Consider the following 26592-nt stretch of genomic DNA (forward strand, 5'->3'; position numbering starts at 1 on the left):
TTAAAAAAAAAAAAAGCTGGTATATCTAAGTTCTATTTAGGGTCTGTAACTAGGTAGCTCTATAAACTTATATAGGCCTTTCTCCTAGCCTCAGTCTCTACTATAGAATGTAGGAATTACACCAGATTCTTAAGTCTCTTCCAAGCACCAATGTGATAGAATATGCAAAATAAGAATAGCAGAAATTAAGTATTTCATACACAGCAATAACAACAAAAATATTTACTGATATTAACTGTGTGGGGTTCACTATCCCTGAGACTCAAAAGGCCACAGAGGTGACTAAACATAGACTTTGGCTCTAGTAGATCTTACTACCAAGAGCAAGGAGAGAAAAGACAAAAATTTAATGAAATTTAAATATTAATCCAAACGATAGATTAGATCCCTCCATTGGGCAGGCCTGATGAATTCTAATATTCCTGCCAGCTCTGTAATTTACCATTGGTTCTCCGTAGATTTGCAATGGATAGTTAAGGATACTGGCCTAAGATGATCAAGTAGCAACAAAGAGCTTATCACTTCTTTTTTTCAATCTTCTCCCAAAAGGTGATGATCACTTCTATTTTTCAAAGAGAAACCACACAACACTGGTAAGAAGACCTGAGTTGTCAACAGCCCCTCGGCCTCTCCATGTGATCATAACGTTCTTTTTAAAAAAAAATTCCAGTTCCTTGGACCCTTTCAGAAAAACTCTTTTATGTCAATACTATTAAGAATATTATGTGTGATGAGCTGTCTTCCCTCAGCCTGTCTAAAGACGTATATGATAACTTTGCCTTAAGTCCTTAAAAAACTGCCGTCATTATTTCCCGATGAAGACCCAGAACACATTTATAACTTTCGAATGCTTTCTTTCTTCTCGTTTCTGGTTCCTAATCCTCACCTACCACCAAATACCAGCCACATGTTTTTTTTCTTTTTTCTGGCTTCAGGTCAGGTAAGGGATTGGGCAAAATAGCACCCATGCCACTTGTAACTCCTGCATTTTGTTGTCCTTAAGAGTTTTCTACAACAAGGAAATCTGTTTGGACCTCTTTACCCTTTCCTAACCTACACAATTTGAAGTTAAAGAAAAGGAGTAAGTCAGTGCTGATCTCAGTGCTCTCAAAAAGCAATACCTGCTGGGACATTTGCATTACTGATAGGTGTGAAAAATTCCAAGTAATAACCCTTTCGATTGTGGTGGGTGCAAGACACCCACTCCCGCGCATTTATTTCTAGCTCATGAGAGAAGAGCACAGTGATCTAGGACATAATGAAAATTTCATAATTTCTAACAGCTAATCATCTATAACCAACAAATTTATTCATCCCTTGCCACACTGGCAGAAAGCCACTGATCTTACAGAATAAGCCATCACCTCCAATACTTGCAAAGAGGTACAATTTCCCAATTTATCCTGAGCTTGACCTTCCATCCCAATCATTACTTAAATTCTCTGGAGTGACCAATCAAACCCACTGCATGTTAGAACACAATGTCAAGTACTCGAGTAGGGCAGAAGGATGGAAAAAGCCCTGACAGAAGAACCACTAGCTCTTCCTGCAAGTTCTCCTTCCACCTCTTTCTCTAAGCAACCTGTACCTCAGAGGTGGAGGATGAGGGGCCCGTGAGATGATTCCCAGGACTTTTTTGAGTCCATCATTTCATTGTACCTCCTCATTTTCATTGCAAAAGAAATCCGTTTGAATCTCCCAGCTCCAAAAGTAACAACAGAACTTAAAGATAACTTGCAAGTTCCCTTTATTCAGACGTAAGAGGAGATTACTTAAAAACCTGATGGTCATCAATTCTTGTCTTAAAGATGAATTAAGATTCAGCAAGAGTGCCCCTTGCTGAATCCCTGCTATGCCCTGTCACCACTTATAGAGAACCAAAGTCTCTCCCTTCTGGGCAGAAGGGGAAAGAAACTACAGTGCCCTTCATAAAGTCACTTAGAAGCCTGAGGGTGGTAATTAGCACATTTCCTGAGCTCTCTCTTTTTCAGGTTAAACAACTTTAATTCCTTAACCTGTCATTAAAGTGCTCGTTTTACATGCATACTCTATTTTTACTAGGTGCTTCTAAACTGCAGGGTCCGAAAATGGACACAATGCCTTAAAAACATCCACATGAGATAGACTATAACCAAAGATCACATTCACGAACCCAGAAAGTTAAGCGTCTTAAAATAAATTGTAGCCACAGTTACTGAAATTTAAGATTTGCTATATTTAATGTGCTCAGATAAAATAAAATTAGAATTTTATTTTGCAATAAAACAAACCTAAATAAAGCCCTGTAGAATCATAAGAGATATATATTTTAAAAGATTTGTCACTGAAAATGAGGCAGCGACGAAGCAATGCCTTCTCAGTAACATATTTCCTCGTTTTATCAGTGGAAATCACAACATATTTAAGTAGCTATATTACAGAAAGCGTTTAGTGCCACAAAAGAGTCACACTTCTTCGAAATATTAGCATCTCACAGGTCTAGCAACTCTGGACACAGCATTAATTATTTTAAGTGGAGTTCATGGAAAAATACTATGGGAGCAGCAAAAGAGAGACTGAGGCCACTTTAGGAATCTCCAATGTCAAATGAAGGTCTACTTGCTGCAATCTTTAAACAGACTCTCAGATGTGATGCGGTGGCAAAAATCTAGTCAGATCATGATTATAATCCTGATACTGTATCTGGCAAGACACCTCTTTTGTGAAAATAACTTTTCTGGAGTATATTGTGTTCATTACCTGTCAGTATAGGTAAGTGAACTGAGGTTTATTCCACTTTGTTTTCGCAAATCAATGTGCTATAAATATTAGATAAATTCACCTTAAAAATTGTACACAGAATTAAATGCAAGCTGGGGCGTGTCTTACAGCCTTCTCATTTAAAAAAGAGAAGGACAATAGGATGATACTCATGCTCAAATAGAAAAAATGCTCCACATCACTTTGGGCAGAACTTTCAGAAAAGTGAAAGATGATTATAGGTACATACTTCACTTTTTAAAATAACCATATGTCTTATTGGGATTTTCTCTACACTGGTTGGGCTTCAGGAGTTTCAGGGATTTCAAACTGATTTCCAAAAGATGGCATCTTGTTCCCTGTCAGAATCTGTGCAGTATTTAAACAGAAGAGTATATGGGAAAAACATTTATAATCTATAAAGCATTTTAAAGATGTTATAATTTTTTATTTTCCCTCCATTTCCGCAGCAAAATTAATCTCTCCTTATCCTGGACTATTGGAACTCTGCGTCATCTCTCTTATAATTTTTAATCTATGCCCTTTTCTACACTAGAACAACCACTCCTTCTAATAGGAATTATCCTGCTCACCTGTACATCTACAGGGCTTAGCATAGTGTGAGATTTCTAACAAATACTCAGTAATTTTTTTGAAGGAAAAAAGCAAGGTACCAGAGAAAATATAACAAAATTAGGCATCATAGACTTAATTGATTTCTCATACAGAAGTTCATCTGTTGTTAGTACTTAGCCTCCTCCTTAAATATACACATTTCTCTCAGAAACAACAGAAAATTTCAGGAGATAGAAGATTCCATTCGTTCCTTTTCAGTGCTTGAAGGATTAAGCCTTGGTGTCTTCTTTAAAATGATTCCTTTACATCATGTATTCAAAACATATTATTTGAAAGAGGGCCGATAGTGATGGGGGAGTAGAAGGTATAAACTATTGGCTGTAAGACAGGTGCAAGGATTTGTATTGTACAGATGGGGAATACAGCCCATATTTTGTAATAACTGTTCCTGAAAAGTAACCTTTAAAATTGCATAAAAATTAAAAAACATAAAACTTAAATACATAAAGTATGATTGGGCTGATGGTAATGAAAAAGATGCATATAGAAAGAAAGCAAAGCTACCTGGGCATGAAAAAATTCAGAACCAATAATAGCAGTGACTGCCTTTAGGTAGATGCTACGATTTTCTCTATCATTTTATTTTATTTTATTTTTGTCTTTTATCTTTTCAGGGCGGCACCCGCGGCATATGGAGGTTCCCAGGCTAGGGGTCTAATGGGAGCTACAGCTGCTGGCCTATGCCAGAGTCACAGCAATGCCAGACCCGAGCCGCATCTGTGACCTACACCACAGCTCACGGCAACGCCAGATCCTTAACCCACTGAGTGAGGCCAGAGATAGAACCTGCAACCTCATGGTTCCTAGTCGGATTCGCTTCCACTGCACCATGATGGGAACTCCTTCCCTATAATTTTAAAGTTTTGTATGAAGAACATGAATTTCCATAAAGAAAAAAATAAAACATAAAATCAAAAACATCTATATTATTAGGGTTCATAATTGGTAAGACTTCCGATTTGGTAATCTAAATATAATGACACCCTTAAGTAAAAAATAATCTCTTATCAGCTAGACTGAAAAAAATACATAGATTTTGTGTTTTGAGTCAAAGAGAGTTTACATCATCATTTCTTTAGCCCACCTCATGTTACTGATGATGCAAGAGAAGCGCATGAGGGAAAGTGACTTTGCCAAGGTCACATCAAGGCAGTGACGAGTGCAGAGCAGCACCAGGATAGACTCCAGCTCGCCCGCCTCCTAGCCCAGTGCTGTTTCCTTCCTCCCTGTCCTCTCCGATTTATTCATCCAGAACTAACTGACCAAGCAGAAACAATTGGGAATAGTCAGACCTCTATTAATAACAACTGGCTTTTATACAGTACTATATAGTTTAGAAAGCACTTTCCATATACTCTGTCTCCTTGACTCCTTCCCCAAACCCCAGAGGCAGGGCATTTACTTCCATTTACAATAAACTAAGGCCTAGAAAGGTAAAGTGATATATCCAAGGTCACAGAGTCAAATTTGAACCCAGACAGAATTATTACAAATTTAATTCTGTGTACATAAATCCCTAGCAATCTCTGTTCTAAAGAGCCAACGAAAAAAATAATTCCACTATCACCCTCATTTGTATCCTATTAAGCCAAGATTCTAGGGGGCTTGCCCCAGTAATTTTGAGAAGGGCTTAGAAATAGCCTGATTTTGAAGGAACTTCAACACTACCCAGACGAATAAACTATGCAAAAGTAACAGCTCATTTGAGAAAAAGAGCAGGACAGTCACCGAAACGCACGTCCAGCAAAGTGATTTAGACACCAAGGTCAAGAAAGGCCTTCATTACTTACTTATTTCAGCCCCCGCCTTTTGAGCTGAGGAAATTAAAACACTTCTATCTCCAAACCCCAAAATGTAGAACGCCCAGGATTTCTTGAAGAACTAAAGTTATGATTGTCATGACTGGAAACGGCACCCCCTTGCACTGATAGAAGTCTTTTTGCTGGCACTTGCAAAAGGTTCTGAGCAGTACCGACTATTACCCAGAGTCACTGGGGTCAGAGATAGAGCTAAAGCAAGAATTAAAATGTGTGGAGTTCCCATTGTGGCTCAGTGGTTAACAAATCTGACGAGCATCCATGAGGACGCAGGTTTGATCCCTGGCCTTGCTCAGTGGGTTAAGGATCTGATGTTGCTGTGAGCTGTGGTGTAGGTCACAGATGCGGCTCAAATCCTCTGTGGCTGTGGCTCTGGCGTAGGCCAGCAGCTAGAGCTCTCTTTTGACCCCTATCCTGGGAACTTCCATATGCCATGGGTGCAGCCCTCAAAAGACAAAAAAAAAAAAAAAAGAATTAGAATGTGGGGCATTCAGAACAGTCTTCATGGGAGCAGTGCATCCAGGCTATGATGGGATGGATGAGGGCCAGAAGACAGAGAACAGGGCACATGCAGAGATGATAATGAAGGATCATGCCACTCACTCCCAATTGAAGAGGATAAGAACAAGAAAGAAGAGACTGCTTTGTTTCCCATTTTTAGAAACAGAAGAGAAAGTGCTGCTAACAAGATGGAGGAGGAAGTTTTTATGCCTAACCAGATTTCACAGGGAGGAAGATCAGGAGTTCTCTGCCATGGGCAACAAGAAGTTAAGTCACAGTGAATACGATCCATTATTCAGAGAGCTATATTTGAGATCAGGGTGAGATCTGAGTGATGTTCAAAAAAGAAGGAAAGGGAAGTGGAGGTCATGTACTACATGTGTGTCAACCCTGCATCTTCAGCCAACTTGTACCCAAGGATATAATGAAAAGTGCTATTGAAAATCAAATAAGGAAATATTATTATACATCAAGCACCTTGTATTTTACTCACTCAATTAACTTTCTATTGCTAGTAGAAATGACCTTAATATGGTCAAGCCACTGAGATTACAAAGATGACATGGTCTTTGCCTTCGTGATGCTCAGAGCTGAGAAGACAAGCTTGCCATGTACCCAAGGAATTCTATATACTACGGTGAAGTAAGAAATCAACACTGCAGCAGGGTTCAGAGGGCCAGAGGAGGGAAAACGTTTTCTCAGCAGAGAAGGAACAAGAAAACCTTATTAAGAAAATTACAATCTAATTATTTGCAGATATAAAATGTTACTGTCCTTTGGGAATATTTCTTTCAAGTTGCTGTGTTTCCCTTTTAATGAGTAGTAGTATTAGTTCTACTGATAAAGAACTATTGAACAATATTTTTTTGTACTATCTAGCTTCCCCATAATATACCATTTGCTAATAGTTAAGTCATGAAAGCATAAATTTAACAGAACACATTACATTCTTAAATGTTCAGTGAAGGCAACATTTTTTGCCTCCCCAAAGTGTTTAAATTCTATGTTTATACATCTGTTGTGTGCTCTTAAAACAATGCAAACATGAGAAAGTCTCAAAAATATATTGTAAAATAGTAGAACCAAAGCTCCATTTGGGATGTTGGCTCCTAAATGTGCTGGGTGATTTTGAATTCCATCAATATTAACCTGCACAAATAAAGAGCCCTATTCTTCCAGTTTAGGAACTGGGCTTGCTTTCGAAATAAGTCACGAGAATTCCAAATCTTTCTCTCCGACATGACATGAAAGATCTTGGCATCCTGGACCCATGTCCAAATAATCCTTTCATTCGAATTACTGTTTTTAAAGAAATCCTCAAGGGGCTTCAAAACTGGTACTTCCCAATCTCTGAGACTCAGAGCAACAGATGAAAAATGTTAAACATATTTATAGATAACTGGGCTTTAGGGTGGGGGCTTAATATCATTTAGTAGATAAAAAAAAATCATATGGCATTCAAGATACTGATTTTCATTCCTTTCTTTACCAGGATTGAGACACTTTCTCCCTGAACCTCAGTTTTTCTAGGAACAAGGAAGAAGCTAAAAGTGACTTCTTTTTTTTCTCGACATCCCGGAACTCAGCCTCACACACTTGTCATACTGTATTGTTTCTCAAACCACTGCTTGTAGGATGGAGGGACGTTTTAATTTTTTTTGGGGGGGGGTCATGCCCATGCCATGTGGAAGTTCCTGGGCAGATATCAAACCCGTGCCACAGCAGCAACAATGCCAGATCCCTAAGCCACTAAGCCACCCAGGGAACTCCTAAAAATGACTTCTAAAGTCCCTTCTGACCATAAAGATTCTTCCCAGTGCTGGAAAGTTCATAACTTTTCCAATTATGAATTGGCCAGATGATTTTTCTGGGAAAGTATTGCTTGAACTGTGAGAGCTAATACATTTCCCATCATGAATCTGAAGGTAGACCTAATCACTTCCATTCCATAGAGCCTCTAGCACTTGTTAATATCTCCATTATGGCATTTACCATATTGCATCTTGAGCAGTGTTATCTGTCTTCCACACTAGTGTGAGAGGTTCACAAGGTCAGAACTGTATCTTATTCAAAGTTTTGCCAGTGCCAATGCATGACTCAGGGTAGGTCCCTGGTGGGTGCTGGGTAGTGGAAGAACGAAGAAATCAGTATGTCAGGGACATTTTAAAAAAGTGTTTAGGGATGATCTTGGTAGTTCTCTTAACCCTGTAACTCATGTCAAGTATTTACATGGTGTTTTCTCGTGGGAAGACTACCTTAAGGACCCTGATGTCGAACAACCCAAATAAGCTGGATAAACAAAGGAAGCCAGCCAGGGCACTGCTGAGAAGTCCACAAAATGCTATTCCCAGGACCCCTGTGCTGAGATTATCTTTCCACAAGACTGTTTAGTATCTTTTGAAAGTGAAGACTTATAAGATGGAAAAGTAGAACATAGGCTTTTACTTTCATTCCTACCTGAAACACCATTAAAAGTACAATAAAGGGGTGGGTGTGTGTGTGTGTGTGTGTGTGTGTGTGTGTGTGTGTGAGTGAAAGAGAGAGAGAGAGACTGAGGGAGTGATAAATCTATAAAGCTGCAGCAAAAGGGAGAAAAGACAACTGTCAAATTTTAGAAACAGGAAGCCAGCTGGTGAAGATAGAAAGGATTTAGCAGACCTGAGAAAACTGAATTCCAAGTCAGCAGAGGAGAAAGACAACGAGCAACCTCAGATCGCAGAATCTTCGCAAGTTTCGATAGTGGTGGCGCCAACTTGTGGACAAGTAGGGTGAAGGGGAAAAGGATAAGATACAGAGTTGGTGGACAGTTTCTTTAGGAATTATAACCTCAAACCCTCTCCTAAACATTGAATATCTAGATAATTACCCTCCTCATCCCAGTAGAAGACTGGAGACTTGGTCTTTGTAGAGGATAGAAGAGAGGCTCTCCATACAGTGAGCAGTGAGCAGCGCATTGAAAACGGAGAGATTAAGTGAACATTTGCACGCTGATGGCTGAGACCCACAGAATCCTGGCAGCTATGACTTTACCATCCAGGCAGGAGAAAAGGGTCTTCTTTGAGGATCTTATATAAATAGTAAGAAGGAAGACCTAAAGACAGTGATATCAGGAGTTCCACAGTGAAAAGCCCACAAAGATGATCTTGTTACTAAGATCATTGTCAATAAGCCCCACTCACATGCACAGAACTTCTGTCACCTTTTTAGCTTGCTTTTCAATATGATCAGGCAACAAATATAAAAGCATCTGTACAAAGTCTCTAACATGAAAGGCAGAAATCAAAACAAGTAATTTTTTTTAAAAAAAAGGTAACTAGAAACAAAAGCTATAGGAGGTAAAATTTCTAAAAATTAGATTAATATTCCTAAAAAAGGTATTAGAAATATCACTTCAGTGATTTAATAGAAACTCAAATATTCCAAGAAAAACAACAAGTAAGTCTCTTGGAAACTAAAAATCTGCTATCAGAAATTAAAAATAAAACCTAACAGAAAGAAGATAAAGAAGAGCCTCTCACCTAGAAAATGGAGGGAAAATGCAAAAGAGATGAAAATAGGTCACCAAACATATTGAAAATAAAAACATTTAAAAAAAGCAAGATATCAGTATTTAAGTAACAAGATTTCCAAAAAGCTAGAACTAAACAATAACAAAGAAACAGAGAAAAGGAAATCATCAAGAAAAAAAAATTTAGGAAAATCTTCTAGATGCAAAGAACAGAAAGTTTCTACTTTAAAGAAGCTAAGTATCCAGAATAATGAGTGCAAATGAAACCACAAGAAGGCAAATCTTTATAAATTTTTACAACTCCAGGAAAAAGAGTTTTTCAAAGGAAATAAATGACAAGTCATGTGCAAAAAATGAGGGATCAGAACATTATCAGACCAGAAAACAAATGAAAGGGAGAGGACAATGTGGTGTCACTTAAATCCTGAAGGGAAATTATTTTCAACCTAGAATTCTATACCTAGCCAAATTATTATCTAAATATGAGGCAGTAATGAATATATTTTCAGATATGCAAAGGCCCAGAAATTTTAACTGCTATGTATCCTTTTTCTCAGGAAGCTACTAAAAATTTGACTGCCCCCAACAAGGAAGTAAAGTAAGAAAGACGAATACAGAGATACAGGAAAATAAGAGACACAAGCAAAGATACCTGCAGAGATTTTCTAGGGTGATGGAAAGGGAAATCCCAGGTTCAAACTAGTGCACGGGGCATACAAGGAAAAGCTCACATATAGAACCAAGTCAGAAGGTTCCAAGAGAGATTACCCCAAGAAGATGAACTTGATAGAATATCTGTGCATCTAAGTGTCTGGAGACAAGATTCACAACACTGGCAGAGACTTGGAGTTAAACAGTGAAAAGCAAGGAGTTCCCTTCATGGCTCAGCAGTTAATTCACCTGACTAGAATCCACGAGGATGCGGGTTCAATCCCTGGCCTCACTCAGTGGGTTAAGGATCTGGCGTTGCTGTGAGCTGTGGGGCAGGTCAAAGATACCAGCTTGGGTCCCGCATTGCTGTGGCAGTGGTGTAGACTGGCACCAAAGCCCTCATCCACCCCTAGCCTGGGAACTTCCATATGCCACAGATGTGGCCATAAAGAGCAAAAAACAAAACAAAAACAGGTGAAAAGTGTATAGAAAGCTGAACAAACAAAAAGGACAACTGTCAATACCACAGCAAAAACAAAATCTTAAGAAAGGAAGAGTAATAACAGTTTCACTCAGCCTAGTCATGAAAAGCATTTACATCGTCATAATAACGTAACTACTAAATACTGATCTAACCAAAATAACAGCGTAACAGCCCTGGGAAGATGGTAGAAAGGAACGAATGCCTGCTGTGGTGACACTGTGATGATGAGAGATGAAAACTTCATTTCTACAATGAGACATCAAAAATAGAGCTGAGAAATTGAGGCAGTAAGAAGAAAATGCTATTTAGAACACAAAGGTAATAAGCCAAAAACAAAAGAAAAAAAAGAGAGAGAGAGAGACTGTCTCTGGAGAGAAAAAAGTTGAGGAAGGGGGCAAGAAAATGCTATCTTTGGTGTGACACTTTCCATGACTGTGACAAAAATGACAAGTGTGAAAAGAAAAGGAAGAAATCACCTCCAACTTTATTCATGAGGGATCATCATTACACCTCTCTTGCTCTAGAAACATTTCTGAAGGGACGGGGAGCACGGGAGGCTGTGGTGTGCTCCCCAGCACCCTCACATCTTTACTAAAGACCTGATTCAGCGGTCAGCAGAGATCAAGACAGATCTCTGAGAAAAGACAAGGTTGTCCTTGCCATCTGTCTAACCACTCCTTCCAGTTGTTAGATGAAAATCATCTGCTGACCTTCATTTTCAAAATCTCGTTCATAAATCTTTCACCAGCTAGGCTGAGACCTTTTTTACACAAGGCATATTCTAGATTTCAACCATTGATTATGGCTGTCCAGTTTGGCAGGAAGCGTCTTCCTAAAACACAGTAAGACTTTGACCCAAAAGCAGCATCTTTGTGAGGCTACCATATCTTAGAGCTCTATGCTGAGTTACCACTAAAGGCTCAGACTGGGAGTATTATGCTTGGAGTGCATTTAAACCTTTAAGCAAACTTGAATCCATCAGACTCAGCAAACGCCATGGCTATGACTTTGTACCAGAGATTATGAGGCAGTCCGGAGTTATTAACATTTAGTTGTGTGCTTACTATATCCCGGGCAGTGTGATAAACACTTTCATACATTATCTCACTTAATCCTCAAAACAACTCCTTGAATAAATGCTATTATTGTCTCCACCATATAAATGAGAATATCTAGAGTTAGGGAGACCAGGAACTTTGCCCAATATCTTCCACTAGGAAGTAGCAGAAAAGAATCAAAACCAGAATTGGGTTCAGAAATGGCTCTTTCTAATGTTTCTACCTTCTCTAAAGAAAGCCAAAATATCAAAACATACCACTGTAAGAGTGATGGTACAGTTGAAGACAAACATATTGCTTTCTGAGTTTTCACATACTTAAGGAGAGTTTGAAGACCTTTATATAGCGTAGTTGCAAAATGCCTGCATATTAGTACTTGTACAGTGTTTGTCCTGTCCTTACACTTCTGAGTTGATAATAATTTCTAGATCATCAGGGCGCAATTTTTGAGCTTGACATGTTTCAAAAAGATTTTTTGGACCTTTCCCCTAAAATACCAATATAAGCTTCAATGCAAAAATTTCAAGGGATTGAGAGCCAAAAGTGTATAGAAATGAAACTCACTGTTCCATTAAGCAAGGGAAGCATGTCAGCAGCAGAGGTTGGCAAAAGTCATGGAGAGAAATACTGGATCACAGCATTTCTTCTGACCACGGCAGTGTGCTTATAAGTATACCTTGCTCTGTGCACTGGGTATTTTCTTGAAAAGCTAGAGAATAATTGAAGCTTTGCAAATAGAATTGTACAGTAAAAGCCCTGGAATCTAATTTTTTTAAAAAAGACAATCGACATTAATTAATATTTTTGAAATGTAAGTTATCATTACTCACATAATTTGTAACAGGCCTCGACAATTTTCTTCTAATCTTCCATTTCATCATTCACTGTATCCTATCCCCAACTTGACCTGCTTCATGGGGGCAGGGATTTTTCTTATTGCTACTATATCTAGCACTCTGATTTTGTACCAGAGATTATAAGGCAGTCTGGAGTTATTTAACATTTTGTTGAGTGCTTACTATATCCTGGACAGTGTGATAAATACTTTCATACATTATCTCACTTAATCCTCAAAACAACTCCTTGAATAAATGCTGTTATTTGCTCTGGCATATAAATGAGAATTTCTAGAGTTAGGGAGAATAGGAATCTTGCCCAATATCTTCCACTAGGAAGTAGCAGAAAAGAAGCAGCAGTGCCTGGCTTATCGAATATTTGCTAGATGAATGAATTAACCAATCACTTAATCTTGTCCTAGTTGCTACAGGTATATTAATGACGCCATCTATACCTTTGCTTATACTAGTTCATCAGCCTGAAATATATTTCCAACGATTCAGTTCCATCCTTTCTGCAAAACCAACCTCCAATGCCAATTCCCTTCTCTGTATTCCCACAGATTATATTTCTATATCTAGTGTAACAGAAGGTATAAATCTTATCTTATTCGTTGGTTCTTGGTCTATAACACCTAGCCAGAGCAATCCACACAGAAGATATGATATTAAAAGTATATTTAAAATTTCATCTAAATTTTCACATGCACTGCCATCTGTCAGCTCTTCCTAGGCTTCTGTTTGTATCTATCTTCAAAAACTAGTCTGTGAGGTCTTCACGAGGTCAGAAACTGTGGCTTTCTTTTTTTTTTCATTTCTACTCCTGATGCCCAGCAATGTGCATGGTACAGATAAATGGATAAATCTGTATGATATTTGTATACAGATAAATGGATAAATCTAAACGTGTTATTTGCATACAGATAAGTGGATAAATCTAAACATGTGTTATTTGCATACAGATAAGTGGATAAATCTAAACATGTGTTATTTGCATACAGATAAATGGATAAATCTAAACATGTGTTATTTGCATACAGATAAATGGGTAAATCTAAACATGTGTTATTTGCATTCAGATAAATGGATAAATCTAAACATGTGTTATTTGCATACAGATAAATGGATAAATCTAAACATGTGTTATTTGCATACAGATAAATGGATAAATCTAAACATGTGTTATTTGCATACATTACTCATATGATCTTGGATCTTGGTATTAACCAGTGTGTAGTAGAGTGATACTGAGGTGATTTTCTAGTTGTGATCTTGTTTACTCTTTTAAGCTAAAGAGTTCCCTCATGTGAATGCTACCCCAGGAATATTATTATAATATTCCCCAATGATCAATAAAATGCACACTTATTTCTAGATATGACACCAAAGTACAAGAGAATCTGAGACTAGGGTTGTTTACACCAGGGGTTCGCAAAGTGATCCCTTGACTAGCAGCATCAGACCCACTGAATCAGAAACTATTAGAGGGAGACCCAGAAATCCAAGCTTTCAACAAGACTACAAGTTACTATAATAAATTCTTATGGCTGAAAACCCCTGACTAGGTACAACTGGGCAGAAAATTGTTCTCACTAATCTGCCCTGAATAATGGGATGTTCCCTGGACCTAACCGACAGGTCAACATTGCTATCACAACAGGCAAGTTCTCTCTTCTGAGGAAATGCAACTTCATTTTAGGCCACAGAATGGGAGCAAATAAGTAAAACTCTGACCAGAAAAATTAGTGGATTTCTCTTATTTCTGTCACTACTCTTTATAGCATGACTTAAACCAGTAGGTCTTAAAAACTACTGTTTTAAACCACATAGCACAGTTGCATGGCACTCTGGTGGTTCTAACCAGGGGCAAAAAATGAGTGAACTAGAACTCGACAGAATGAAGGAAAAACGAATGGAGCAGCAAGGGTCAGCAGTCTAAAGAAAAGGATGCAGGATGGGACCAGTTCTCGACCAAGCATAGCTGGTGTCAAGGTAGGGAGGAGGGGCCACAGTGGGGAAAGGAAGAATGGGTAGGGAGAGGAAGAAAGGCCGTGGTGGCCAATAGCAGGCAGGAGTCCGGTCCTGTGTCAGGAATGTTCCTGTGCTGCGGCGTGGAGAACACCGAAAGCTGCCTCCAGCTCCATGCCAAGGGCTAATGAGATAGTGAGGAGTTTGAGGCAAGAATCTAGCCCCACACAGGAAAAGAGGAAGCAGCAAGCCCGAGGGCTGGAGAATAATCACAAGAGCAGCAGCTGTTAACATGAAGTACTGATTTTATACTTGGTTCATTATAGAAATATAAAAAATACATATACATATTTATTAGATATACTGTTTTGTTTTGTTTTGTCTTTTTGCCTCTTCTAGGGCCACTCCCACTGCATATGGAGGTTCCCAGGCTAGGGGTCAAATCAGAGCTGTAGCTGCCGGCCTACACCAGAGCCACAGCAACGCAGGATCCAAGCTGCATCTGCAACCTATACCACAGCTCACAGCAGTGTCAGATCCTTAACCCACTGAGCAAGGCCAGGGATCGAACCCACAACCTCATGGTTCCTAATCGAATTCGTTAACCACTGAGCCACAACGGGAACTCCTAGATACAGTGTTGTATATATTTTATAGAATGTTAATGTACATTTATTGGCTATATTATAATTCGTGATATATGTTACTTGTCCTGGTCATCTTGAAAGAGCCATTGTACAAATGAGGAGGCAAAGACACAGAGATAAATCTTGCCCAAATGACGGTGACGAACAAGTTGGTAGCTGTGTCCCTCATTCGAGCCTTATAATCTTTCTACCATATCACTGAACTTCCCAGATAAGCAGGACAGCTGTTCAAGATGAGGAGAGAGAGGGAAGGTGAGACCCCATGCTGACGTGAGCCCCTGGACTGGGAAACCACCTCAGGAGCACAAGAGCAGCAGGTGATTTTCATGGCCACCTGGTAGCAGGCAGCAATTCTTCATGCGTCCCCAAGTCTGGCTCTTACTGATCCACGGCTTGGGAGAGCCAGAGCCTGCAGAGGTCAGCATCCTGAAGGCTGATAAACTGTACATTTTTATGCCTTTGTATACAGCTAGACTAGTTTTCAGTAACAAAGGAAGCTCTGTTCATTGACTTACCAGACCAGAGCAAGGTGTGCCTTAGAGGTTCAGCCATGGTTAAGCTCGTGGACGCTGAAGCCTGTCTGCAACGTATAAGCTATGTGACCTGGTCAAGTCACTTAACATCCCTATGCCAGGATTTTCTACTCCCTAAAACGGGGATAGCAGCGATGCCGCCCTCATTGGGCTGTTGGGACTATGCGAGTCACTACAGGTAAAGCACAGTGCCCACTACACAGTACAAGCTATATAAGCATAATTTCAAAAGGCTCAGTTATCACTTCAAATGTCTTTTCAGTGTCTCACAGGAATAAAGCATGAAACCATCAAGCAGGAAGATCTTTGCTTTAGTTCAGTTTAGGTAGATTCATTTATAAAGTTTATAACTGAGCCCAACTCCTAGAATACTAGTGCTTCATGGAAAAAATATAATAAAATTATCAGTGAAAGATGTGAAAAGGGAAAAAATCCTCCCCATACAATCATCATTACCCAAATCTGCCACTTTCACATATTACGAGCTAGTCTTTGTCCATGGACACACACATTTTACACTATTGTAATCACTGCAGATAACTAAATCTCTATTTTTTTATAATTATCGTGATTATATCACAAGTATTTCTGATTATAACTCATGTTCATGACATATTAATGGCTGGAAAATAGTCTATCCCATCACTAAACTGTATTCTCTGCACAACCAAGAAATTCAGCTTATTAATCATGAAACCATTAGACTCTGGATAACTTTTATCTGGAAGTAAAAACAGCTTCTTGTATCAAAAATGATGGGTAGCCAATCAAACATCAGAAGAGAGAAAAGGTTTTTTAACTGTTTGAAAACAATGATGAACTGAGCGCAATTATTTTTTTAGTAATATGTTACTAATGACTATGAACTAAAAGAAAATCAAATGTCCTTTCTATAATGTCAGTAAAACGCTCAGGCCTTGGACTCCTTGGCAATACCTCTGTCTTCCTTTTTTTTTAGGGTGGGGGAGAATGCTGGTTAGGGTTGGGAGAGAGGGAGGAAACAAAATCCACTAAATCAACTTTGCATATAATTGATGTCTAAATAAACTAATCTTGCTTGTAAAGACACATGAGGTGGGTGAAAAAAAATTACAAAAAAGATAATGTATCATCTGATGAGCAAAAATGCCACCAAGTTAACCAAAGAAATAAGAGAGCCCAAGGCACCAACCACGAATCCTTAAACAGAACATAATCACTGGAGTCCTTACACAAACATCTCACAAATGCTGGTTCTCACAATTCCATAGATAAAAGAAGCCTTCCCTCTGACCCCAGCCCTTATCTCACAGATGAAGAAATAAGGGCAGAGAAACAAAGTGACCAACTCAACTCACACAAGGAATTGGGGTAGGAATCAGGATTGAAATCCAAGTCTCTAGACACCCAAGAGCCAAGCTTTTTTTCTCAAGGCCACTGCAACCACCCAATGGTTCAGACATACCTGGGTTCATATGTGGTCACTATCATGCAATCTACAAACTCTCAGCAAGTATCTCCCCCCACCCCAGTCTTAGTGCTTTCTCACAGGGAACCAAATTAATTGATCAACCCAGTTCAACTGCTCAACCCAGCTACAGATCCAACAAATTCAGTCACACAACTCATAGCTTTAAGAAGCCATGGAATGACTGGCCAACGGGGACCTGCTCTATAGCACAGAAAACGCCACCCAATGTTTTGTGATAATCTATGCGGAAAAAGAATCTGAAAGAGAAGAATGTGGGTACATGTATAACTTAATCACTTAATAGGACAGCAGGAATGATCACAACCTTGTAAATCAACTATACTTCAATAAAACTTTAAAAAGCTAGCTCAAATCCACACTGGGTCTTTAAAAATTAATGTAATTATGACCACCCTGTTTTATTTTCTATAGACATCAAGTCTAAAAAGGACGAAGTAAAGGAAGAATACAAATAAGCTGAAAAAGCAATTTCTTCATGAGAAAGTAGAAATCAATAGTCAAATAGAGTATATGTGTGTACACATAAAAGATTTAGGACACTGAGCTCCAGAGAGGAGAAGAAAGACATTCCCCAAGTTTCTCCACTGAATAGAGGGGCTAGAATCTGAACCCAGGTTTTCTAGCACCTAATCTTAATTTTACTTCATCAGAACATGCACCTTGTTTTCTATGCCTCATCAAATCACCCTAGTACATAATCTCATTATCCCACTAGTATGTAGAGCCCAGTTTAAAAAGTTCAGCCTTAGAGAATCTAACACATTGTAAGCACTCAATACGTTATAGCTTATTAAATAAAATAAATCAACAATCATCTTGTTTTAAAATTGCTTTGGTTGTCTCCCTCCTCTCAGTATTATTGAGGATTTTGCTATATTTGCACTACCAGTTTGCTTTTAACGCTGATGCAAAGTCCATTATCATCTCATTTTGAATTATGTGTAGGCTTGCAAATAAAGCATGATCTACATGATGACCTTTCTCTTGACACACAGCAAATATTTCTCTTTTAAATCCCAGAAGAAAGAAAAAAGTCAACCAAATTCAATTTTAAGTAGAGCTGGAAATGTTAAAAATATTTTGAAATGAAACACGTACCTTTGGGGAAAAAAATGTTTAAATAATCTAATTTCAAACTTTCTAGATTTTTGACAATTAGGATGATCGTGTAATAAATCTGGTGAAATTCTCCAATTTGTAGAGCATCTAAACCCAATTTAGTAGGAGAATGAGACTAAGGGCAAAAGCACCTTAACGTTTTTCCTTAATTGTCAGAAACATCTAGATTTTTGGTTTTCCAAAGGTTAAAAAAGGAATTTCCAATTTATCTTGTGATGAGGTTTGTTCAACATGTTTGGAATCAGTATTTGGGAATTGAGAAAAACCCAATTATTTCACATGGATGATAACTGTAGGAATTATTGGGGTAGATTGGCAAATTGGCATTGCTGCTTTCTCCTGCTTGCTAGCTTGGGGAATCTTTGATGTGCTTAGTTATCTTCTGAATGGCCTCTGAAAGCTTCTTGATTTTTTTCCTACAGTTTAGCCTCTTTGGGCTGCTTCTCAGGCTAATGGCCAGTCCACAAATAGAAACAAAAACTCTACAGAAACAAAAGCCTCACCACAGAATAGCACTTCCTTTTCCTTTTTTAATTTTTAAAATTTTTTTACAATGTCTAAAGCCTACTTTCAATTATCTGTGCCCTGTGAATCACTGGTGGTGGGATTTGTCTTAGGTAAAAAGCCAGGCAGAGTACACGCTTTAAAAAAAGAAAGATCTGTGGAGAGGCAACAGGTGTCCTTTGGGACTTCTGCCAACCTAACCATCAGCTGCATCACAGCAGCAAAGTACCACAGCCTCCCCGGGTGGGAGTCCCACATCCCTAAAGACAAGGAGACCAAGACTGTTTCAAAAAGTAACTGGAGAGAATAGCAAACTAGAACTATAGACATAGATTCTGGAACAAAATCCTCCATCCTCTGCATGGAAGAATCCTGATGAGGATGAAGACACTGGGGGAAGTAATGTGTCTTCTTAGCCTGACACATGCTATCTATTAGCATGTCTATTTTCTAACCCAGGCCTGTAGCACAGAATTATTTTCTCTCTCATACATGTATACTCTTAACACTAAAGAGGGCGATAATAAGAGTTAAGGTCCAGGCAGCAGGAGTCCTGCAGTGTTTCTGACATGGGACATGGGTTCATGTTACAGTTTCATATTAATCACCCTGGACCTTATCTATTGATTCCTAATTGATAGTGCACATCCTAATCACCTGAAAGGCTCCTTAAAAATCCCAAGTCTCATGTACCATGGGGTGCCCAGGGATTTAGATGTGCTAACTGTAAATTCTGTTAGTGGCCGGATTTTACACAGTTTATGTTTTAAACCCAACCATAGTATAATACTGGACCCAATATATCTCCATCTCCAAACCCACAAAATGTTATATAACTGCCCTGACACTAAGTCCAAGCAACAGAGAGACAAATTCATGTACTTAAGGACTTCTCACAAAAAATATAGAGTCAACAAAAAAGAAATCCCTGTTGGTAAATTAAATCCTTCACAGAAGTCAATGGAGATGGTCTGTCGAGCGTCTATGCAGTACACTTGCTGCTAAGACTATAAAAATGGCAAAGGATTCATTTCTCCCCTCTAGGATGAGCTCCTAATGAAAAGACAAACACAGCTAATAATAATGAAAGACTATAATTCTAAACTCTAAATGCTTTATTGGTATGAGTTTAATTTCATCGTCACAATATTATGTATGGGCCTTAGGACAGGACAAGAATTCTTATTTTACAGAGAAATAAAGGTAAAATGGACTGGTAAGTCAGTCTTTCTGGTCCTCTGTTTTGTTAGCTACAAAATCGAGTTAACATGTTTAGTCACAAGGTTTTAAGAGAGATGACATTAAAAGCCCTTTAGAAAAAAATAGTGTCCAGTAAGTGTTACTTATGACTGTTAATATGTGACATATTAGGAAACTCAAGATTAACAAATCCAATATACCATAATTATTGGTCATTCAGTAGGCACAAAACATGACACCTAGTAGGGTCAGAGATAAGGAAATGTCAGAGACAACTGGCCACCTCCAGACTCATCACTGATGCTAACAAGCTTCATAATAACCACCTGACTAAGACACTAGGTTACTAGCCAGGTAGCTAGTCAGTTGGAATAGCTTCTAAGGTAGATACTTAGCAAGAGTTCATATGTTCTCCCACACAACAACTTTGCATAAGGACATCAAAAATGGGACAAAGGACTGGCATTCGTGTTGTGGAATGTTGAGTGTCTCTGTCGAGATCATTAATCACTCTAAGACTTTATATTCTAGTCTCCTGGGTAACCCACTAGAACTCTGAAAGATGAATGGAGAAGAAATATAATGTTAGAAGTCAATAGCTCTTGAGCCTGTTGAGGTAGCCCCAGACTCTAAGCTCCTGGAGGGCAACACAATGCGCTGTTTACATTTCCGTCCCCTGCATTTAACAATGTGCCTAGAGCCGTGTGGCAGCTCCTTGAATATTTTGAATTAAATGAAATGAACTCCCTTTGATATTTAAGAATCTTTAAGATTTAGACAGGAAAAGTGCTTTGTCCAAGGTTACACCATTAGAGCTGGGATAAGAACAGGGATCTCCTATGCCCAATGCCTATTCCGTTGTTTCTTATTGCTTTATATTTTACTTATCTGGCAATGATCTCCAAGGTTTAAATGTTTGGTTTTCAACTACGAAGTATCTTTTTCTTAATATCACTTCCTAGCTCTGATAAACTATGTACATATTTCCTTTCTTGACTGCAAGATGAACCATTCTACCTTCAAAGAAATATTATTCTATCCCTTATATATGTTGGTTCATGCTCCTGGCCTGACTCTAATGCTGGTGTGAAACTCAGAACACAGTTGAATTTTCATGGGGAACACATGTGAAGTCCTCTATAAAGAAAGCAGTTCCAGTTATTTATTACCTTTTATGCTCTGGAATCTAACTGATGTTTCTGGTAGCCAATATTCTCTCACCTCTCCCAATTTACAATAAACATAGTATCATAAACTAATGAAGGCTATACAATTCAACATATATAATCTAGGTCCCTACTATATAAATGAAAGTGTTCTGATGCAGGCACCTGGGTACCTGCAGGAATGTTACTGGTTCATATTATGCCCACAGGAAAGTTAAACTATTAATGGAGATTTGAGAGTGAGATCTTTAAGAGCAGAAACTGTATCTTAGTTTTCTTCTGCATTCTCAGAATTAAGCACATTGGGAACATAGCAAATGCTCAATAAAAGTTTGTTTAAATAAAGAACACAAAAATTACAATTCTGATTTGTGAGAAATGCAGTAATTGAGGGACAAATAAGGACTTAGGTCATGTAAAATTATGTCAGTAAATATTAATTAAAGGTCAGGGAAGACTTTAAGGGGCAAAAAACATATCAAATGAATCTCAAAAGAACTGAACAAAGGTACATGACAGTGGGATGAGGGTAATACCATATTAACACTAAGATATGCCTCAATTTAAGCAGTCTAACATCACAATACCATGGGTTAATACCAGGACATTTTCAGGAGCTTAAAATGAACCTATAGAATAAGTGTTTAAAGATCATCAAGAGGTTGAAATTAAATGGCTGGAGGAAGAAGAGAGAGGGTATTGAAAAGGGAGTCTGTTTTCTGCTATAACCATGAAGCAAGAAATTTTTCTCATTTTATTTCCATTCTCTCCAAAAACAATTTAAAAAACTTATAATATACTCACATATCCAGGAGCTTCTGTGCTGATTAATCAGATGATAACAAATTTTCTATACTGAGGTGCCCAGAGGAGTGTCATTTGTAGACAAAGCCAGTCCTCTAAGGTCTAAACGGGTGCTTCTTAAATTTTAATATGCATACAAATGACAAGCAGATTTGCTGAAATGCCAATCTGGTTCAGTAAGTCTAGAGTAGGACCAGAGAATCTGCGTTTCTAACAAGTTTCCAAGTGATACTAATGCTGCTTGTCTATGGGATAAACCTTGAGTAGCAAGGTCCTAGACCAATGTTTAACTTTCACTATTCATTTGGATCACTTTTTTAAAATGCCTGTGCCCAGTTTCCACCAATTAAACCCGAATGTCTAGAGGTGTGGCCTAAGCATCCTTATGCTTTAAAAGCTCCACAGGTGTTTCCAATATGCCAGCCTGAGAACCTAGCAAGACAAGAAAAGGTATGGCCATAGGCAGGAGAGGGAAGAACAGAGAAGACATATGACTGGGGAGAGAGGGAGACAGAGAGAGAGGGAGAGATAGGAAAAAACACCTCTTTCCTTTCCCTAAATCAATGCTTCTCAAACTTTAAAGTGCATGCAAATAACCTGAGGATTTTGTTAAAAATCAGATTCTGATTCAATAAGCCTGGAGTGAAGATAGGAATTCTACAATTCTAAAAAAAAAAAATGGTCTCCAAAACACATTTCAGTTATCAAGAGGCTAGAAGAGTGGTTCCCAAACACTGCTATACCTAGTGTCTTTAAAAAACACCTATGCCTCTCTCCTATCCTAGCATTCTGCTGTAACTGGTATGGGGTTTAACCGGGCATGAGGATGTTACAAAGCATGCCAGATCATCCTAACATGCAACCAAGTCTGTGAATCACTGCAAGGCTGTTCGGTCTGTGCACCAACCCAAATCTTTGAGGCAATATTAATTAACATTGTACATAAGGTCACTGAAATTATATCATAAATTGATTGCCAGGTCAATTGATTTATTTTCCTCTCCTCTTTACCCAGATGACAGACAGGAGGTGACGCAAAGCAATAAGAAGCAAAAAAAAAAAAAAATCTTATTTGTAAATGAATGATGCTCAACTTGCTGGAGACTGGATAAGTGCTCTACGAAAGGTTTTCAAATGCCAAGGTAATGTGAAAGTTGTCAAATCCTGGCAACAAGATTCAAGATTAACTGGGCCATTACATTTTTTTCTGGGATGAAGAACTCCTGAACTCTCAACTGTATCATGTAATAATACTTTTTGAGTATTAAGAGAGTCGCCAGTAGAAAGAACTAAGTAAATCTGCTTACATTTGAGAATGCCTTCCTAGTATTAAATTTGAATCTTTTAAAGGAAGAAGTTTGTACATGGCAGCATAAAGTATTTAAGACCCACCAATTCCAATGGGATATGAATATATGCTTCTTCTTCTAGTTGCACTCACAACATACAAAAGTTCACAGGCCAGGGATTAAACCTGTGCCACAGCAGCAACAATACTAGGTCATCAACCTAATGCGCCACCAGGGAACTCCACGTTCCTCTTAATAAACATTTTTTCTTCTATAATAAAAATTTCATGGTAGCTACTGTCAGTGTGCCATTTACATCAACTTAGAAAGTGAGGCTACTAATGTGTAAATAATTACCCATTCTCCATATGATCACTAGCTGACTAATTCAGTTTCGTAAAGGAAGTCTTAGAAATTAACATGCAGAAGGACCTTCGTCATGTTTGTTGCCTGAAGCAATTATGGCACCTCTGCAAAATGACCACAATATCAGTTTGGGGCAAAATTCTTCATTGCCTTTGGGTCAGTGCTTTGATTCAAGCGTGTATCATTGATCTCTGGACTGCTGTAGAACTTCTGGCCGGATTGGTCTCAGATATACTTCTGAAGTTCTTTCTCCTTTCCAGAATCCCAAGACTGGCAGAATAACTAGAATACTACTGTCACTGGCAGGAGGTACAAACCACCTGGAACTTTGCGTGACATGTAGTATATTTTATGTGCAAACAAGAGAAATTTAAAAATACTGTTAAGAGATACATTCCCTTTTTATGACGGGCCAGGAATTAGTCTATAAATTGGAGGCAAAAATGTTACCAAGAACCTTTGCCCAATAACCAAGTTTAATAAGCAAATAGCAGGGGTCCTCTAAATAAAAAAATTGCTTCTAAGTAAAATGATACTCTTCCTGCGGTTAATCTTAGGCTCCAGAAATACTTAATCAACTGGAATATTACAGATCTCTGCAAGTTAAGACTTGGCTTCGCATTTTAAAATGGATTCTACAATAGAGTTAATAAATATATGCTTCCTGTATATTTATAGACATGAGGGTCTCTCATATATGTACATCTTTGTTAGTCAAGGAAATGGCCATCAGCAAATCATAGGAATGAATGATCTCAAAACTTCCCAGCTTGTCTGAATCCATGTTGATTCAGTTATTTTCATACTGTAAATGCTTACCTGGGCTCAGATACTTTAACTCTTCTAATTGGATACTGTATTGAACACGTACCTGCTATCATTTGACACTCCATTTTTATTAATCAGCCCAGAAATAGGTAACCCACCATCACTCCCTGATCCTGAGCACATTACCACAATGACTGACATTCCTGGTTTAAAAATAAAACCATGTTTCAAATATAGCTTCTCGAGTTCTGGGTAATGAATATAGTTTCATAAAAGTTGACATCATTTCTTCTGGTTTCACCAGAATTATATACATCCAATATTCCTACTGGATATCTGGCCACATCACTCAAGACTCTTATAAGCTGGTGGGCGTTTTAAGGAGGAGGAGGAGGGAGAGACCTGCATAGAGGGAGTTAAACCCAAAGGCTACCCAATCTTATAATTTTAATGGCCATCTTGCTTATATGGGTTAAATATGCTATCAAAAGTTGATTTTTATAGTTCATTTACCAGTTAGTGTGTGTACATTATGCAGATTTGCTTACGAGGAGAATATTAATATATACATATCCAGAACTAGTATATGCATCATGCCTGGAGCCAAGCAGTACTCTGATACACTGTTCTTCTTAGAGGTCAGTTCTAACGCACACTGTTTCAAAGAGACCCAATTTCTCTGCTGATATATATTCAAAATGCAGTAGGATGTGGTCATATACACCCAGGAATATCATCTTCATGGGGTGAGGGTGGAGAAATCCAAACATTTTTTCTATAGCAATGCATTATTGGATATCAGATACAAACATGCCTGTCAGCAATCCTAAAGCCAATGAAATATATTTACTTGAACACATCCATTCTAACAGAAAAGAAATTGCTTTATCAACACGCCTCTCCTCCCCCACCATACAAAGACTCTTCCCACCCCCCTACCTAAAAAGAAGGAAGAAAAAAAAAAAAAACTCATCACACTTCACTACGCAACTGATGGAGTATTAAACACTGTCTTCCAAGCTGTGGGAGTTAAAAAGAAGTCGCCTTCCTGCCACACTTCCCTGGTGCTGCAACGGACATAGCATCTCCTCCTATCGACCTAGTATGATGCTCGCTCCCCAAGCACTGCAGTCCCCTCGCTGAGGACTGCCCTGGCCACACGCACATGCAGCGGGAAGTCCCCCGATGGGGACAGCCACATACCTTTGCTCTCCATTTCCGTCCCTTTCGAGTACTGGGAAGTTCAATGGAAGTTGGCCGGAAGATGTGGGCCCGCTTCAGATTCCCCAATCTGGGAAGCCAATCTGATGATTTCGCCCGTACTTCCTTTCTTCCCCTCAGGCTTCCTGAAAGATGGGATTTCTTAAACCTTGAAGCTGCAATCAGCCACCAAAGGACACTTAGCAGCAGCAGCAGCAGATTGCCTCTACAGGGGATAGGCTGCGACCTGGTATCGACATGCATGCACCATGCCCGCTCAGTTTGTTGTGGGGGGAGGGGATTGTTTCGGTTTTGGGGGGGGTTTACCTGGGTCTAGAAGCTGCGAGCAGGAGCTGTCCTCCGAACGTGGTGCTGCAGGTGTAGTGACAGATCATCCCACTTTGCTCTCTGGATGTACAGCAGATTTGCATGGGCGCTGGCACGCATGCGCAGGGCGTCCCCCTCTCTTTTTCACCGCCTCCCGCTCCCCCGCCCTTCTTTGCTTCTCTCCCCAATACGATCCTCAGTTATCCCCGCTGAAGAGCTGTAGCATTCGGTCACAGGGAGCGCTGCTAAAAATAAACGTCGGACCGGATTTTCCTTTGCAAACTAGAAAATGGATTGGATTGGGATTGTGTATCAATCCAATATAATTTTCCAGGCTGGATTACAGGAAGCCTTACAGGAAACTGGGGTCTGCGGGCTGGGTATGGTTTTACTCAGAAACAGAAGGGAGGAAAGAGGAGGATATTTACAAATCCTATTTAATGGTCACAATTTGGGGTTCTCTTCCAGTTGCTGCAGCAACTTTTCAGGTATTGGCTTCCTCCTCTTCTACCCACTTCCCCCACGGACTTAATGTTTCTCTTTGCTTTCCTGTATTCGCTTTGTTTTTTCAGGTATGGGGTGGGAGTAGTCCCAGAGCTACCAAAGATTAATAATCTCCCGCTTCTTTGCTATTCAGAGTGAGTTTTCTTGCCTCCCCAAGATCTCTTTGGCCTCCACCTGAAAACTGTTCTATGAACAGGCTCCAGGACGTGTAAAAAAAAAAAAAAAAACGAAAACAAAACAACAAAGCCACAAAGCCACCAAGGACATTTTGCGGTGCTCTTTTAGCTTCTTTCCAACAATCTACCAAGAAGTAGAGTCTCCAAAGGTGGGGAGGCACTTTATTGATAAAAGTACTTTATAGTTGTATATGTAATTGTTTTCATAAAGATGCAGAGGAAGAGTGCTTTTCTTGTGTAAGGTTCTAGGGAAGGTCGCAAAACCAACAATCCCTTAAAGTACTATTTTCACATCAGAACATTTTTAAAGCCCACACTAT

At 38.9% G+C, this 26592-nt stretch overlaps 1 protein-coding gene across 1 annotated transcript in view; it reads right to left on the reverse strand.

Moving 5' to 3' along the window:
• The window catches only part of FGF12 (fibroblast growth factor 12), a 580493-nt gene extending 554686 nt beyond the window's left edge, over window positions 1-25807 (reverse strand). Inside the window, exons 1-2 of the mRNA XM_021070057.1 lie at window positions 25593-25807; window positions 25269-25411 (exon numbers count right to left, since the gene is read on the reverse strand). Coding sequence (XP_020925716.1) covers window positions 25269-25281 — 13 coding nt within the window. The 5' untranslated portion in view covers window positions 25282-25411; window positions 25593-25807. The remainder of the gene's footprint in view (window positions 1-25268; window positions 25412-25592) is intronic.

Source organism: Sus scrofa, chromosome 13 (genome assembly GCF_000003025.6).
Source record: "Sus scrofa isolate TJ Tabasco breed Duroc chromosome 13, Sscrofa11.1, whole genome shotgun sequence".
Lineage (NCBI taxonomy): Eukaryota > Metazoa > Chordata > Mammalia > Artiodactyla > Suidae > Sus > Sus scrofa.